The sequence below is a fragment of the Cololabis saira genome, chromosome 8 (assembly GCF_033807715.1).
Source record: "Cololabis saira isolate AMF1-May2022 chromosome 8, fColSai1.1, whole genome shotgun sequence".
Lineage (NCBI taxonomy): Eukaryota > Metazoa > Chordata > Actinopteri > Beloniformes > Belonidae > Cololabis > Cololabis saira.
Window position 1 is genome coordinate 43808308 of NC_084594.1, and position 16933 is coordinate 43825240.

The following is a 16933-nucleotide window of genomic DNA, read 5'->3' on the forward strand; positions in this document are numbered from 1 at the left end:
AAATTAAAACGGAATGTGGGAAAAAATAAAACCGATTTAATTTGTCTCTGTTTCCTCCCTGGATCTGTTTGGTAATTCTGCCACATGATTTTTCTGAAAGCAGTTCTATCAGCATTCTGGGAGGTGATTGGTCCTTACAGCATCATTAGCTGCCAATACTTGCTGTTGAATCTCAATATAATACTAGTATTCATATGTTACATAACTAAATAGTCATATAATTCATGCAACAGCTCAAAAAAACGTTTTAATAAATAATTAATCGTTAGATAGATTTCACATCCATGACAACTCTTTGAGGGGCGTAAAGTTTTGTTACTATTCCAAGACAGTTTATATAAAGCATTACACGTATTTCTAATGTGAATGATTGACAGTCGGCTCAGCCAATGGCTAGATGTTATCACTTCCTCATCCATAATCGTCTCACTACCATGTTTAGCATAGCAACCACCCGTCTGTACGAACCTAGCATCGGCTAAATGCGAAGACGACGGCCTTCAGAATTGGTGTTTTGAGCCCAATGGGTCACGTGGCTGAATGCTTCGTCCATTGTTATACACCGTCTTTGGTCACATGCTAGCTATACTGCTCATCCGCGCCTCTGCGGTTCCTGGTGGTACTGCTCCGTTTGCTGCGTCAAGCGACGGATCTAAAAACGGAGCAGGTTACCAGAGAAACTGACGCAGGAGACGGACCAAAGGGTCTGTCTGCATAAACGGGCCTCTGGGGGAGCCGGGGAGCCGCTAAAGGAAGAGCGTCTGCCCGTCCTCGACAGGAGGCGAAGGTGCCAACAACAGAACCTCCAGGATCAGAGGTGGTGAGAGGGATGGAGATGCTAACGCCGGCCAGAGAAGAGGACTGGCTACCATCAGCCATCAGTGTGGACAGATTCATATTTCCCCAACAGAAACAACGACCGGGCTGCAACAGATTCTTCATTCAGATGCTTCTAATCCCGTGAGCCCTCTGGCATTTGCATACGTTTTATGAAAGCGCCGTGCTTGAACCCTTGAACCTGATGACTCAGTCCTTCTTACAACCTATCTGAACGTATCAAAGGTTATTATCCTCTGTAATGCTACTGAGTGATGATCAGCACTCTCAGCATTATGCTCAAACTAATATCTGCCTGAACCTTAGAGCAGGTCTTAATCCCGCAGGAGGTAAGGTGTGACACTCCAAACGGCCGTACAAGTGCAAATCAGCGCATTTGGCTAAATCCGCGTAACACTGCTGCAGGCCACGGCAGTGAGGGTGGAAGGGAAAGGCTGCGTTGGGTTCGAGCGTACCAGGATCACAGTCAGGACCAATGCAACAGCTGCTCGCTTGCTCCGAAGCAGTGAAAAACACATCAATAATGAAGCACATGAAACAGACTAGTCCAGTGTCATGGGGGGGGGGGCATGGACAGGCTCCTCTTTTTTCCCCAGAATGCCTTTTTTGGGGAATTGTGCTCATTTTGTCTGAAAATTGTGCCACGCGTGTAGACAGCGGGACAACATCCTGTAGTCACATTAACAGGCTCATGGGTGGAGACGGCGTTTCATCCTGCATTCTTCACCTGTGACGTAGGTCTGGACAGATGGAGATGAGTGACAGACCCACAAAAAAGGACAGAGAGAACTGTAAAGCTTGAGTTATGGTTCTGCGTCAAATCGACGCTGTGCACACGCCGTCACCGTGACGCCGTCGTGAACCTTCAGACTTCTCCGTCAGTCCATTTCGCCACGGTGCAGTTCCCCCCGTGACCGCTAATTCGCCATCTTTTCCTGAATGGTTTATCTGACTTTTTCCGGTCACAGTGAATCAAAGAGATAAGGACAACTATTGTGCAAAAAACCAAAACCAAAAAACAAAAAACACACATACACGAAGAAAAGAGCGCTGAAAGTTCATGACTGCTTCAAACCGGAAACCGGAAATGCGTTGCTTCCAAGCGAACCAATCACAGCCCTCCCGGTCTGCGTTTGGTCTGCGTCGCCTCGTCGCGTAGTTACAATTTTCGGGAGGTGCATGTCAGTGACGGCGTGTGGTCTGCGTCGACGCGTACCCTACGCCGTAGGCACGGCGTCGTTTTGACGCAGAACCATAACTCAAGCTTAACTGTCTGATCACAACCACCAGCAGCTTCTCCCAACAATCCCCTTGGGTGGAGAAAGGGCAGCTCTGGTGGGTCTTTTTCCTTTCAGGTTAACCATGGCCCGGGGACCCGGAGAGCTCAGTAGGTTGAGCGGGCGCACCATGGCCAGAGGCTGTCGCCCTCGTACAGGCGGGGCAGGTTTGAATCCCGGCCTGTCGTTCTTATTGTGCCTTCCCTCCTCTCTCTTTCTCTGCCCGTTGACCCACTACAACTAAAAACAAAGGCAACTAGAGCCTCAATATCTGGAGAAAAAACCCCAACATTTACAGTACAAGAACTGGACTGGCCCCTGTCATGTCATGTCATGCACGGGTTTCCCAAGAGTGACGCCAAATGCTGCTAGCCTGAAAAACGTCAGCCCCATACAGTTGTCATGGAAGTGAAGTCTAGCTACGGGGACCCAAACTGTCAGGAACCGGTCCCCAAATGATTATTTCTGCTGTAAAGTTGGACATTTTTTACACGGAGGTCAACGGAGATTGACTCATGCCTGGATCCAGACCCTAGTGGTCTGTAGAGGACCTGCAGGTCTGGATCTGGACCCTAGTGGTCTGTAGAGGACCTGCAGGTCTGGATCTGGACCCTAGTGGTCTGTAGAGGACCTGCAGGTCTGGATCTGGACCCTGGTGGTCCGTAGAGGAACTACAGGCTCTTACACCCTTGGTGTATAGATTTAACAGGCTGGTACATGACACAGACTGGAAAAAGAGTTGGACAAGAAATACCACCATTTCTGAATGTAAATGTACTCTAATTACAGTTGTTATGATTTAAGAGTAAATCTATCCTGGGAAACATGATACTATTTTGAAATACAATGCTACACCTATAATGAAATGTAACCCTTCCTTTTACACACCCTCAGTCACTGGAGTGCTGCTTTGTCATTTGAACATTTTGAATTGTACGTTAAGTCACGTGACTCGCTGTTAGAGGAAAGTCTTGCAGGAACATCTCGGTGGCTTTTACTGGACTGGGGGGGAAAAGAGTCCCAGAACCGGGGAAAAGTCCCAGAACCGGGGGAAAAGAGTCCCAGAACCGGGAAAAAGAGTCCCTGAACCAGGGGAAAGCCCATGGAACTGGGGAAAAGTCCCGTCTGAAAGTCCATGTGCAGCCCGAGCAGATGGGGAAGACATCCAGCCGACATGTGGGAATCTGCTCGGTGCTGCTGGCCCCGCAAACCGCAGCCCAGAGCGAACCCGGGCCAGCCGGGGGCCAGCCCTGCTCCAGCCCGGGCCAAACCGGCCAGTTGGTGCGCGACATCAAAGTTAAACCCCGATGTGGGACTGGGGAAGTATAAAAATAAAGTTAAATGTACAGCTGCTGCGTTCCAGTCAAGTGAACGCTCCTACAAGTGGTAAAAGGACACCGAGGAGCGGGTCTGCTCTGGTGTCACCCCCCAGCGGGGGGACGGTGCAGCTCGGACGGATACATTTGTTCCGGACGAGGACCAGATCAGAGGGAGATCAGAGGAGCCGCGGGGCGCGCGCCCGCTGCCGCGCGCTCCCGGCGGGAACTCTAGTCTCCGGGTAAAAACTATTTTTCCACACAGTAAAGTCCCCGGTCACTCACCTTTTCCCGGACATGTTGCTCACATGGTAAGCGGGGCGGGTAGAAAGGAGCGTCCGCGGGGCTCCGGGCTGTGGGACTGGGGAACTGCGGGGCTGCGGGGCTCGTCCTGCCGGCGGAGCAGTCTCCGCCTCCAAGCGGTGGAGGCTGATTTATGGTCCCGCGTTACGCCGACGCAGAGCCTACGCCGTAGGCTACACTGCGACGCACAACGTACGTTGTACCGTACGCCGTAGGCTACGCCGTCGATTTAACGCGGAACCATAATTAAGGCGTGAGTCACGCTGCTGACGGAGGTCATCCCAGCCCTCGGACCCGCCGGGCCCCCCCAGGGCCCCCCCAGGGCCCCTCACGGCCCCCTCCACTCCACACACTGCTGTCCTGGCCCCCTCTTTTTCTTTTCAAACTTTATTCTGAACACTTTGGAACAGACACATACAGTAAAACAGACTGTTTGTTGTTGTTGTTTGTTTGCATACTCAAAATAGTCAAAGGGCACAAAGCCAGCTATACAGGACTGTCTCAGGAAATTAGAATATTGTGATAAAGTTCTTTATTTTCTGTAATGCAATTAAAAAAAACTAAAATGTCATACATTCTGGATTCATTACAAATCAACTGAAATATTGCAAGCCTTTTATTATTTTAATATTGCTGATTATGGCTTACAGTTTAAGATTAAGATTCCCAGAATATTCTATTTTTTGAGATAGGATATTTGAGTTTTCTTAAGCTGTAAACCATGATCAGCAATATTAAAATAATAAAAGGCTTGCAATATTTCAGTTGATTTGTAATGAATCCAGAATGTATGACATTTTTGTTTTTGTAATTGCAATACCGTGCTTGCGTGGGTTTCCTCCGGTTACTCCGGTTTCCTCCCAAAGTCCAAAAACATGTATGCTAGGTTAATTGGTGACTCTAAATTGCCCGTAGGTGTGAGTGTGAGTGTGTCTGGTTGTTTTTGTCTGTATATGTGTCCCTGTGATGGACTGGTGACCTGTCCAGGGTGTAACCCCTGCCTCTCTCCTGAAAATAGCTGGGATAGACTCCAGCAGACCCCCGTGACCCTGAAAAGGATAAAGCGGGTATAGATAATGGATGGAATGGAATAATTGCATTACAGAAAATCACAATATTCTAATTTTCTGCCATTTTGCACCCACTTCTACAAAAAAATATCTTTGGGAGTCACAAAAAATAACAGAGATTTAAAAAAAATCATCTTTTATTTATTTTAGCTGTTACAACCGCTAAATATAACAACAGAAGTGCCGTGTGCATTTGTAGGCGTACTTTGAAATACATTAAACTGTGAACTGTAGGCCTATTTCAGTCTATATTTGTGTAAAAGTAAAATAAAAAATACCCCACTTTAATATAAATAAAAAAAAATAGTTGCAGCTTAGCATCTTTAAAAATAAATATAGAAATATAGAAATTAAAAATAGTTCTTTTAAAATTAGATGGCATCAACTCAATCTCCAAGATAACTGCCCAACAAAATAAACTAATAATATGACTAAAAATGAATTCAGAAATATAATTTATTTATGTTTGGGTTTTTTTTCAAAGGGAGCCGCTAAGTGAGGATGAAGAGCCGCAGGTTGCAGACCCCTGGTAGAGCACAATTCAACACAAGGTCATTCAAAGTGCTTTACATCAACATTAAAAGCAGCAAGACACAATTAAACAGTAAATAACAAATACAATGAAATAAAATGATAAGAAAAGAGGTACAATAATAAAAAGCACAAGTTGTTAAAAAGTAAGGGCAGTAGAGTACAGCAGGTACATCTCATTCTTACAATGGCAAGAATTACGTTTCTATACGGTCAAAACGTACAAAGACCAGGTCAAATACAGTATTACAAAAGTAATCTGTAACAATTTGTACGGTGAATTAAACCAATTTGACAATTCTATGCCACAATGTCTTTTGCATACTCAAAAAAGTCAAAGGCCAAACACCCAGCTGTATAGAATAGAATAGACTAGATCTTTATTGTCATTGTCACCAGGTACAACGAAATTAAAAGTGCTCTCCAGTCAGTGCATCATATATAAAATAAAATAACTAAAAAATAAATAAAATGAGATCAAAACAAATAAAATAAAATAAATATATATCTAGACACATTCACCTCTCCACACATACATCGACACACGGACATTACAAGAACTTTCATCAACATACAATCATTTTTGTTATTGCACTTTAGTTCCTGTTTTTGTTGAGAGTGGTTATTGCTGTTTGGTAAAAGCTGTCTGTTTGTCCTTGTTTTCATGAGTCTATCGTTTCCCAGATGGCAGCAGTTCAAACAGCGAGTGTCCGGGGTGTGAAGTGTCTTTTATTATATTTTGGGCTTTTTCCTGACGACGGGAGTGGTGGAGGTGTTCCAGCCGATGGTGATGACCCTCCGGAGGTCTTTCCTCTGAGCTGCTGTACGGCTGCTGGACCAGATGCAGATACAGTATTGTGGATATGAGGAAGCCCGGATGTTTTGTAAATCTATAGTACAAGTATATCCCATTTGAATGATTTTTCAGACCCTTTTATCCTTTTCAGGTCAGTGACAGTGTTGCATGTTCAGACATTTCTCTATGAACACCTTGGACTCACTCATGGGTTTTCTCACTACTGCCGTTGAATCAAGGCTTAAAATACAAATACTCCAAATCAACCTTGCTATTTAGTTGAGGTTCTGCCATCAAAGCGCTGCATCACTGACCTGGGAGCCTAAAATAAACGCAGCCTACACTCTCTCCTGTTGTGAAAGTGGCATTAAAAATGGTTTGCGGAAGCTGCTCCCAGAATTATCACCAAAATATGGATTTATTTATTTATTTATTTGGGGCAAGCCCAAAGCAGATGGACCAAAGTGTCTGTGGTCACCCCCCTCACAGGATTTCAACAGGAATATTATTGTCCTTTTTACTTTTTGAAGAGCGTAACTAGTTGGAGAAAATCTATGTATCATTTTGGAGCAGAGACCCTGACAATTATGGGATAAAAACATAGACAGTATACGAAGAACTGGTCAAGCCCGCTGTGATGTCATTCACATGTTTCTGAAGAGTGGCTTTCAAGGCTATTTTTCCTTCTTGTCGCCATGGACGGGACCTGAAACTGTCACGTCCGGTGTATGGTGTGGACCCAAACGCAGGAGAGCAGGAGGCAGAAGTTGCAAAAACCAAGGATTTATTCCAGAAAACCAAAAAACAAAGCGCTGCTAGGCAGGATCAAAAAGAAACTAGGCAGGGATCAAAAAACTTGAGGAGGAAAAACGTGGCAGGAAACATGGAGGACAAAATAGTACGGACCGACAGGGAACAAGGGAAAGACAAGACCAGATACTCAGGGGATAATGAGACATGACGAGACACAGGTGCAGACAATCAGGGCAGATGGGACACAGGCGGGGCAAAACAGAAACTGAAAGGCTGGGGGGAATGTCAAACCCTGACAGAAACCGTCGACGAAATGCCCACCTTGTCACCAAGCTCCAACCATCAACTTCGGAGCCCATGTAGAGCTAAGATGGGTTGCAGTTCCTCCACTGACCCCTAGAGCCTGGCTGCAAAAGCCAGTCCATCTCAGGTTTACAATGGCCAACTTTTGGTCTCAATTTTTTCGAAAACATGAAATAGACTTCTGATATGATTGACAGTGGGCTCAGCCAACGGGTGGCCGTTATCACTTCCTACCACGCTTGGTGAAGCAACCACCCGCTTGTACCAACCCAGCGTCGTCTAAATGCGACGGTCTTGATTTCGCCGTCCAGGCGACATGTTAAACATCCCGCTGTAAACGTCTGAGGGCAGCTCTGTAGAGGTGGGTGGGGTTCCGCTGAAAGAGCAGAGCTAACTTATGGCGCTTTTCCACTAGTTCCTACTCAGCCCGACTACACTCGCCTCCACTCGGTTTGGTTCTTTCCCACTAGGGGTCTAACGTGCCGAGTAGATACTTTTTCTGTATCTATTCTGCCGAGGTTCTAAGCGGCTGAGTCGGCTTTATCTGACATCATCACACTACAGACCACCGATTGGTCGGGGGGGGGTTGGAGTCAGACGTCTGAGTCAGGATGTGACATCATTTCAAGAGCGACTCGCCCCTTCTTGTTCATTTTTTTCGAAGAACAATGGTAGCACAGAAAGATATTCCGTTGTCAAACTTCGAGGTGGAGACCTTCTTAAACCTGGTGGCTGAGGAAAATATCCAGAGAGAGCTAGATGGGGCCACCAGGAATGAAAACATATACCAGAAGCTTTCCCAGTCCAAGTCTACAAATGTCACAGCAGCTTCGTTCCAACCCCTATTTCTGATCTGGGTGTTGAAAAGAAACGAGGGCAGGGCGAGTCGGGTAGTTACTAGTGTAAAAGCGCCATTTGATTGATGCAGAGGTCGTGTCCCTATCGGCTTGCCGAGCATCATGCCCAGCCCCAGCCCACCCCTCCAAAGTTTATTTGTCCAAGTAAGTCTTCATATTTGTAGACAAACTAGTCAAATGTCCAGCTAAAGCATTCCGGGTACAATTTTAGTCCCCTAGTCATCAAAACCACCATGATGCAATACCCTGGACATTATTGGAGATTACGTTTGTTATGAGGCTTATAGATTACAGTATCAGCCAGCGGGCCAGGACCGTAGGTCGCTCTTAGGCTGCTTTCACACCTGTCCCGTTTGGAGCAGTTGTTCTGAAACAAGGAGCGTTTCCTCCTAAAGATCGGTTCGTTTGGTATATGTGAACACAGCAATCGCACTCGGATGCGGGACAAAACAAGCGAGCCGAGATCCTAGGAGAGGAGGTCTCGGCTCGCTTCCATTCCAGACCTGGAGCGGTTCGTTTGCAGTGAGAACAGAATCCACACAGAAACCGACACAACTCACTCATAACCTTTGTTGTTTTTCCCGGGGTATGGAAGAGGAAACTCCTTCCACGTTCATTTCTGACCAATGAGAGAACAGTTGGTTTGCACGTGGCATTTGTTAACAGCTTTGAACCGCTACAGACGGTTGCCTTGTGAACACAAACGCCACAAACGAAACAACTGTATTGATTTAGTCCCTGAATCGGAACGAAACAAACGGGCCACAGGTCTGAAAGCACCCTTATTTATCTCAGGATCACCAGTAGTTTGGTGTCACTGTTGTAACCAGTACTCAAGTTGTAAAAAAACAATCAGGGGGGATGGTGGATTTTATCATATGGGGACAGATAATTTGTGCTGATTACAAATAATATAATATATTACAAATAATAGCAGTGACCAAAACACCTGCAGAAATACTGCAGGAATGACATAGCAGCAGTTAAATGCAGCCTTCTGTAAGCTTTAAATATCCACTGGGCTTACATCTAATACATCAAAACACAACAATAAAAACTGTTTTCTGAACTTATCAATATGACTCTGTCCTTCACAGGATAAGTAACATGGATCACTGCAAAAACTCACAATCTTAACAAGAATATTTGTCTTATTTCTAGTTAAAATGTCTCATTTTAGTAAAAAAAATCTCATTACACTTAAAACAAGACTCATCACTGGAAAAAACAACAATTTTCACCTGTTTCGAGTAGATTTTCACTTGAAATAAGTAGAAAAATCTGCCAGTGGGACAAGATTTTTTTGCTTGTAATAAGAAGATAAATCTTGTTCCACTGGCAGATTTTCCTACTTATTTCAAGTGAAAAAAAAGGTGAGAATATTCACATTTTTCTGGTGTTATTTTTCTGGTGATGACTCTAAATGTTGAAATAGCAGTAAAACCACATTCATTGATGAAATGACATAATGGAAAGGGGGGATGACAGTTTTACACGGGGGATGATTTTGAACGTTTTTATTTCAGGGGGGGATGTCATCCCCCCTCAACTCCAGTACTGGTTGTAACTGAAGGAGAAGTGAGCTGCCTCCTACCACGTTCATCTGGACAAACACACAGCGACGCCTGCTGGAGAAGAAGAAAACAACCTCCCTCCTCCTCCTTGCTTGTTCAGAATAAAGTCCGGACATACAGTGTATGGTCAAACAACACTTTATTCACAATCACTATCAGCACTGTAAGTCTATGAAAATATTTGCAAAGAAAAAAAGCTAACAAAGTCAGGTAGCTGAAGTTCACATCAACAAGTCTGTTGTGTTTTCCTCTGGTACAGAATAGACGACGTATTTTTCCATGTACATGGCGCATCTTGTCACAGTGAACCTTTTAAGTGCTTTTCTCATGTAAATCAGGAAGTAACAAACATAACAATGGTTGGAAATGGGATGTCTCGATGTGCATTTCCTCATTTAAGTTTATTTTGCTGACCCATATGGAACAATGAGGTCTTCAGTATTATAAAAAATATTGTAAACATTTTTATTAATTGCACGACATACATTCAAATACATACTGTACAGCAAGATTTTACTCCTGTGCTGTTGTCCTGTAGCACCATGTATAGCAAGCTGAACAGACTATCTGGAAACATCTAGTGTGGTACTGACGATACAAAGGAGTTAAATGTTTTCACGAATGTCCCGGAGGACTGCAGGATTGTTAGACACTGGTCGAGATGTATGAACAGAGCTGCACAAAGTCTGCGCAGGGGGGGCTGAATCACAGCAGGCGAGCGCCCATCACCTCACGCGTCACAGCCGCGAGCATGAAGACACATTCAGCTGAGCTAGGATCATCTATCGTACAAAAGGTGAGGGTGGGAGCTCCGAGGCCGAGGTCCTTGTAATGTCTTTATCACTTCCATGCCCGGATGCATTGGTGTAGAGAGTCTTAAGGTTGTCAGTGTGGGCTACGGACGCACCACGAGGTTGTGACGTGACTGTGTAACAGCAGAGCTGACAGGCCCCCCATCGTCCCGCCGCCCCCCCGTCCCATTGGACGCGGAGGTGGATGAAAGTGATGTACTGTGTGTTATCTACAAGCATTGCTGCTAAGGTGAATGGCTTGTGGACACCAATGTGTCCTGCTCATTTACAGCATCCTGGGGTTGGTAATCCTGGGAGCTGAGGGGGTCACACATGGAAACGGCTATGAGATGTGCTCGAAAGTAGGTAACCCAAGAGTCTTCTAGCTTCCCAGATTAAAAAAAGAACAGTATCTCAAAGGATGGTCCATCGAAGAGTGTTGGGGGTCCTTCTCTTTTTCCTTCCTCTGCTGGAAGAGGTCAGTACGGTTGGTTGTTGGGATTCGGGAGACTAGCCGACCCACCCTTCCCAAATCTGCCCCCTGCACACGGGAAACACACACCGTTAGTCAAAAAGTGCAACTCTGGGTAGGGCTGGGCGATATATCGAGATTTTAATATATATCGATATATTTTCAAACGCGATATGGTACGAGACAATGGCCCGGTTTCCCAGATCAGTTAAGTAGCTCTTAACAGCGAAAGACTTCTTTCACAGACTCCTTAAGATGGTTTGAAAGAAGTCTTTCGCTGTTAAGAGCTACTTAACTGATCTGGGAAACCGGGCCAATATCGTTTATATCGATTATTCAATTTTTTTATTTATTTTTTTATGATTTTGATACAGCTTATTTTAATTGACTTGAATGTTTTATTTGAAATTTGCACAAATGTTTTGTTATTTGCACAACTGTCAACCTCAGTGGAAAAGTCTGCCTGTTACTGTCTACATTGTATTAATTGCACAGTGTATTTTAATTTAATTGTTATGAAGGAAAGGGATATTTGTTTTTATTTTATTCAAGAAGCATTTTCATTCTATATATGCAGGCAGTTTATTTTTATTTCATCTGTTTTATACATTTTGATATTGTGCAGACCTCTGTTAATAAAGGAACCTGTGTGACATTTGGCACGAGGCTTTGTATTAAAACTGACTGTTTTTTTAAGGTTTTGCCTCAGAAAAAAATGAAGCTAACAGAGATGCTATGCTATAATGCTTTGGGGGAAACCCCAATTATGGCACAGAAAAAATATCGATATATATCGAGTATCGCCATTCAGCTAGAAAATATCGAGATATGACTTTTGGTCCAAATCGCCCAGCCCTAACTCTTGGCATTCACTGGAAGCTGTGACTCAGTTCTGGTTTGTTCCTTGCAACACTGCGATGAAGAGTCAGAAATGACAATAACAGGACTAATGAGATGCCGTGGTTTCTGCTCGACTGGCGGTTACTGTACTAGAGAGGGCGAATGGAGAAGGATCTGAATGAGTGGGTGAGTGGAGAGCGGGTGTGGGTGGGTGGAGGGCAGGGGGAGAGCTTGGCTGACTACAGAGAAGCAGATGGGGTATGACAAACTCACAGCGATTTGGAGGAGGGCTTCTTCATTTTTGGCCTCTTTCGACGATGAACTGGCCTGAAGCATGCACAGCATGTACACACGTGCAGGGCAAACGCACGTGCATGGAAACACAGGTATACACAAACAGGTGTAAACACACAGACATGCACGCACGCACACACGCACACACACACACACACACACACACACACACACACACACACACACACACACACACACACACACACACACACACAGCAGAGACAAGCGATTAGGCATTGTTACAAACAGAAGCTGTAAAGCAGGCTAGTACTCGTACCCTTCTCTGCTGTTGGTCCCTGCACATTTAAAAGGCTTTGAGAAGGAGCCGCGGCAGTTTAAACATCACTACATCTTATCTTCCTGACACCTAGGACCACTTGCAAGAAGCAGAAACATAACCAAAGGCCCCCCGAGGAGGCAGAAACCTCCCGGAGTTCATATCCTAACGTGACTTCCGTCTGGAGTGTTTGTACTGTAAAAGTATCCGGCTGTGCGTGGGGGACGGGGGGGGAGGTACCTGTATTCACTGAAGTGGTTTCGCTCCTTTCCTCCTGCAAAGGAAAGCAGAGAGGGGCGTTAATCTGAGTCAGACAGGACTGGAGACCTGATGGCAGACCGGAGTTACCGGAGAGAGAGTTACTCACCCTTCTCGGGGTTGCACTGCTTGTGGCCCTTGCAGCCCCGTAGGCCCATGAGCTGCTGATGCATCGCATTCACAGCGGCGCGGTCCAGCGTGCTGGCGGCGTTTATCAGCTGCAGGAAGAGTGTGGACTACATGTCAGCAGGGGCTCTGGGAGCTCTGGAAAATCTCGGACAAAGTGTACCCCTGTGCTTGAAGGAATGTGCGGTGAATCATGTGACGCTTTTCCACTAGTACCTACTCAGCTCGACTCCACTCGCCTTTGCACTTTTCCACTAGGGGTCTAACGTGCCGAGTAGATACTTTTTCTGTATCTATTCTGCCGAGGTTCTAAGCGGCTGAGTCGGCTGTATCTGACATCATCACACTACAGGCCACCGATTGGTCGGGGGGTTGGAGTCAGACATCTGAGTCAGGAGGAGGAAATCAGAGAAAGAGACTCTGACGGATTCTTGTTCACTTTATTCGACAAGCAATGGCAGCAAAAGTCTGTTTGGTGATCCAACTCTGAGGTGCAGATGTTCATAAACCTGGTGCTGAGGAGAGAATTAAAAAGGGATCTAGACGGGCGATAACAGACTGTCCTAACTGCACGCGAGCGTCCGACTATTGCGTCGCACTGCGTGGCATCGGACGCTCTCTGTCCACACTGAAAGCCTTATGGGCCCCCACGTTATTTTGATTGACAGCTGAAACTCGCTTTTTAAAAGGCTGATTTATGGTTCTGCGTTACACCAACGCACACCCTACGGCGTAGGTTACGCGACGTAGGCTACGCGGCGCACGCACTGAACGGTGCGCGTCGCTGTGGACCCTACGCCGTAGGCTACGCTGTCGATTTTACGTGGAACCATAAATCAGCCTTTACTCACCGCACTACCCGCCCGTGTGCTCCTGAAAGAAACTCCTAAAATAACTCCTAAAAGAGTAAAGAGACAAGTAAAAGATGGGTGAGTACTTGTAATCTTCCTACGTTTGTACTTTTTAAACAGAAAACGAGCTTGATATTGTGATATTTAAATTTTCTTCCTGCTGCTCACGTTGAAAGCCGCTTGAAAGCGCTGTAGGAAACGGTCATGGATGAAGAACGGCTGATCCAGTTAGTTGAAATGAGAAATTATCTCTATGATACCTCCTCATTTCACTACAAAAACCTCAATAAAGTGGCAGAAAGAAATATTATCCTATTATTATATTATTATTATATATTATCTTATTATTATATCTTATTATCTTATCAGAACCTTCCAGCTCCCTGGCGATCTCCCTCCAGTAGCTGCCACTTTATTGAGGTTCTTGTATTGAAATGACTGTTTCCTACAGCGCTTTCAACCAGCTTTCAACACGAGCGACAGGAAGAAAATAGAAACCGGGCGTCCGACAAAAGTCGAGCTCAAAACGGCGCGCCGCATCGCGCCGCATCGCGCCGCATCGCGCCGCATCGCGCTGCGTCGCTCGCAGCCAGTTTGGACAGTCCAATAGAAAATAAAGGAATGGAATTTTTTTTGTCGCTGACGCTCGCTCGCGTCGCATGCAGTTAGGACACGGTGTAAGGAACGACCAGATCCACCAGGAGCTCTGTCACTTCATAGCTGCTCACGGCTCCAGCTGACTTTTCAGCAGCACCGAGACAAAAAAAAAAAAAGCGTTGCCGCTTGAAGCTTCTCTCACTCTCATTTTTTAACTTGATAAACACAAGCCACAGACCCAGCAGCACATCTATCATCTCCTCCAGGTTCTACATCTTTAGTGTTGTTGTCTTCTTCGTTTAGATCACACAATCAAATACGTCACAGCAGCTTCTCTCCAACCTCCTACTTCTGCTCCAGGTGCTGAATTGTTGTGGAAAAGAAACCAGGCCGAGTTGAGTTGAGTAGGTACTAGTGGAAAAGCGCCAGTGTTGAGTCAGGCCCTGATCCCTGATCCCTGATCCCTGCCCTGGTGTGCTCCTGTGCAGTTACCTGGTAGGGGTCAGTGTTGAGGTCAAAATACTCCATGAAGCCCGTGGCAAACTCGCAGAACAGGAAGTTGTGTGTGTCATTGATGGTCCTCAGGCACCAGTACGTGTTGTTGTTGGCACTGGTGCATGCACAGAAGGGACCCACTGGGAGTGGAGGGGGGTTGGGAAAATAAGAGAGTTTACAAGAAGCTGCCAAAATATGGCTTTTATCACATCAGCTGTGGAAAAACGTTTTCACAGACAATGGATATTTTCCACAACACTGCATCTCTCTGAACATCTCGCTGAACATGCCACGTGTCATTCCTCACTTGTCCAGAAGGGGGCGGTCTGCCAGTGGTGGTTGTCGTGGGTGAAGCAGGTCAGGCCCGGCATGCTGCACGTGTCGTTGTTCTGCAGCCTTTTCAGGAATTTACGCAGTTTTTTGCGGTGTTTCTGCTCCTTCTGCAGCCACTGATTCTTCTGCTTCAGCGGCATCCTGACCAGAGGTGTCACAAGTATTCACATTCATTATTCAGGTAGAAGTATAGATACTAGAGTTTAAAAATACTCTGTAGAAGTTGAAGTATCAACTCAAGTTTTTTACTCCAGTAAAAGTATAAAAGTACTGGTTTCAAAACTACTTAAAGTATGAAAGTAAAAGTAATGTAAGGGGTAAAAAAGCCATTAAGGACAAAAGCCATTGAAAATGAATGCATCTTAGTATAATGCAAATATATTAAAGAAGCATATATGTGTACTATTGAGCATTAACATGTGTTTCAGAGAGCAGCAGATATGATGACTAGTTGCCTATAAGTATTGTAATGGTGCAAAAAGTCAAACTTCAGAGGCATGTTATCATTTATCCTAACCTTTATTGGAATGTACATCCAAGTTTAGTTGCAGGAATCTGAGGGAACGGATGTAAGAACAAAACTGGACAAGAACATCTGAAACAACCACAACCAAATTCACTCTATCCGGATGGAGCAATTTAACTGGATAGTTTTTATTTAAAGGCCAAAATAAAATAGAGTAACAAGGCTGTTTTTAAAATGTAAGGAGTAAAAAGTACAGATAATTGTGTGAAAATGCAAGGAGTAAAAGTAAAAAGTCGTCGTATAGTTGCCTATAAGTATTGTATTGGTGCAAAAAGTCAAACTTCAGAGGCATGTTATCATTTATCCTAACTTTTATTGGAATGTACATCCAAGTTTAGTTACATATTAATACCAGTGTAGTTTTTATTCTTTACAGTCGTTTCGTTTCCATAACTTTCTTTTCCCTCCCATTTTTGTTTTTGTCACTTTTTGAGTTAAAAATGATAAAAAGGAAGAGTCAGAAAGTAAAAGGGAGGATCGATCCGTCAATTTAACAAACACTTTATACATCAGATCTGCATCAGTTAAGCACAGAATATTCAACAAAGAGTTACCAATAGGCTTGGTTCAGCCAAACCAAATTCACTCTATCCGGATGGAGCAATTTAACTGGATAGTTTTTATTAAAGGCCGAAATGAAATAGAGTAACGAGGCTGTTTTAAAATGTAAGGAGTAAAAAGTACAGATAATTGCGTGAAAATGTAAGGAGTAAAAGTAAAAAGTCGTCTGAAAAATAATTACTCCAGTGAAGTATAGATAACCAAAATTTCTACTTAAGTAAGGTAACGAAGTATTTGTACTTCGTTACTTGACACCTCTGATCCTGACAAGGACAAGAGACGGCTGCCTGACTGGCTGCAGGCCAGGCGATTCCTTAGCAACCAATATCAAGTCTCACCTGAGTGAGTTCATCTGTCTGGCGCTGAGCTTGTAGTTGTCGTTGTTCTTGAGCAGATCACTGAAATGACAAGCGGCAGCTGTTATAAGGGGTTCCCCTCGGCCGGTCCACGTGATCACGCTGGAATCCTCACCTGGAAGGGTCACACTGACATTCCTCTGGCCGCACCTTCTTCAGGTGGCCTTTCACCTCCCGCAGGTTTTTAATCTTGGTTTGCAAAGTTTCAATCTGAATACACGAGAACATTCACCGAGTCACTGGCAGCTCTTGATGAAATGCTTGTGAGATGGGATTTATGAAGAAGACAGCGCCTGATATTACCTCATGCTCAATGTGCAGCTTGTGGTCCTTCCAGGCCTGAAGGGACTTGTAGAGACCCCCGTCACAGGTAACAGTGTCGTTCAGGAGGATGGAGCACCTGCAGGACACACAGTACAAGAAACATCTAAGCTAACATCCCCCTACAGAATGAAGCCTGATTTAAGGTTCTGCGTTAAACCAACACAGAGCCTTCGCCGTTGCCGTGACCCCGTCCTGAAACCTTCGGACTTCTCCGT

At 45.0% G+C, this 16933-nt stretch overlaps 2 protein-coding genes across 3 annotated transcripts in view; both read right to left on the reverse strand.

Moving 5' to 3' along the window:
- Nucleotides 1-3785, reverse strand: part of arhgap46a (Rho GTPase activating protein 46a) — a 52968-nt gene extending 49183 nt beyond the window's left edge. For both annotated transcript variants that reach the window (XM_061728069.1, XM_061728068.1), the window contains exon 1: nucleotides 3716-3785. In XM_061728069.1, coding sequence (XP_061584053.1) covers nucleotides 3716-3729 — 14 coding nt within the window. In that variant the 5' untranslated portion in view covers nucleotides 3730-3785. The remainder of the gene's footprint in view (nucleotides 1-3715) is intronic.
- A 5964-nt stretch (nucleotides 3786-9749) lies between these two features.
- Nucleotides 9750-16933, reverse strand: part of sulf2a (sulfatase 2a) — an 83598-nt gene continuing 76414 nt past the window's right edge. Inside the window, 9 exon segments of the mRNA XM_061728079.1 lie at nucleotides 9750-10949; nucleotides 11994-12047; nucleotides 12532-12565; nucleotides 12659-12767; nucleotides 14616-14758; nucleotides 14926-15092; nucleotides 16377-16436; nucleotides 16510-16604; nucleotides 16698-16794. Of these exon segments, the coding sequence (XP_061584063.1) occupies nucleotides 10919-10949; nucleotides 11994-12047; nucleotides 12532-12565; nucleotides 12659-12767; nucleotides 14616-14758; nucleotides 14926-15092; nucleotides 16377-16436; nucleotides 16510-16604; nucleotides 16698-16794 (790 nt within the window). The 3' untranslated portion in view covers nucleotides 9750-10918.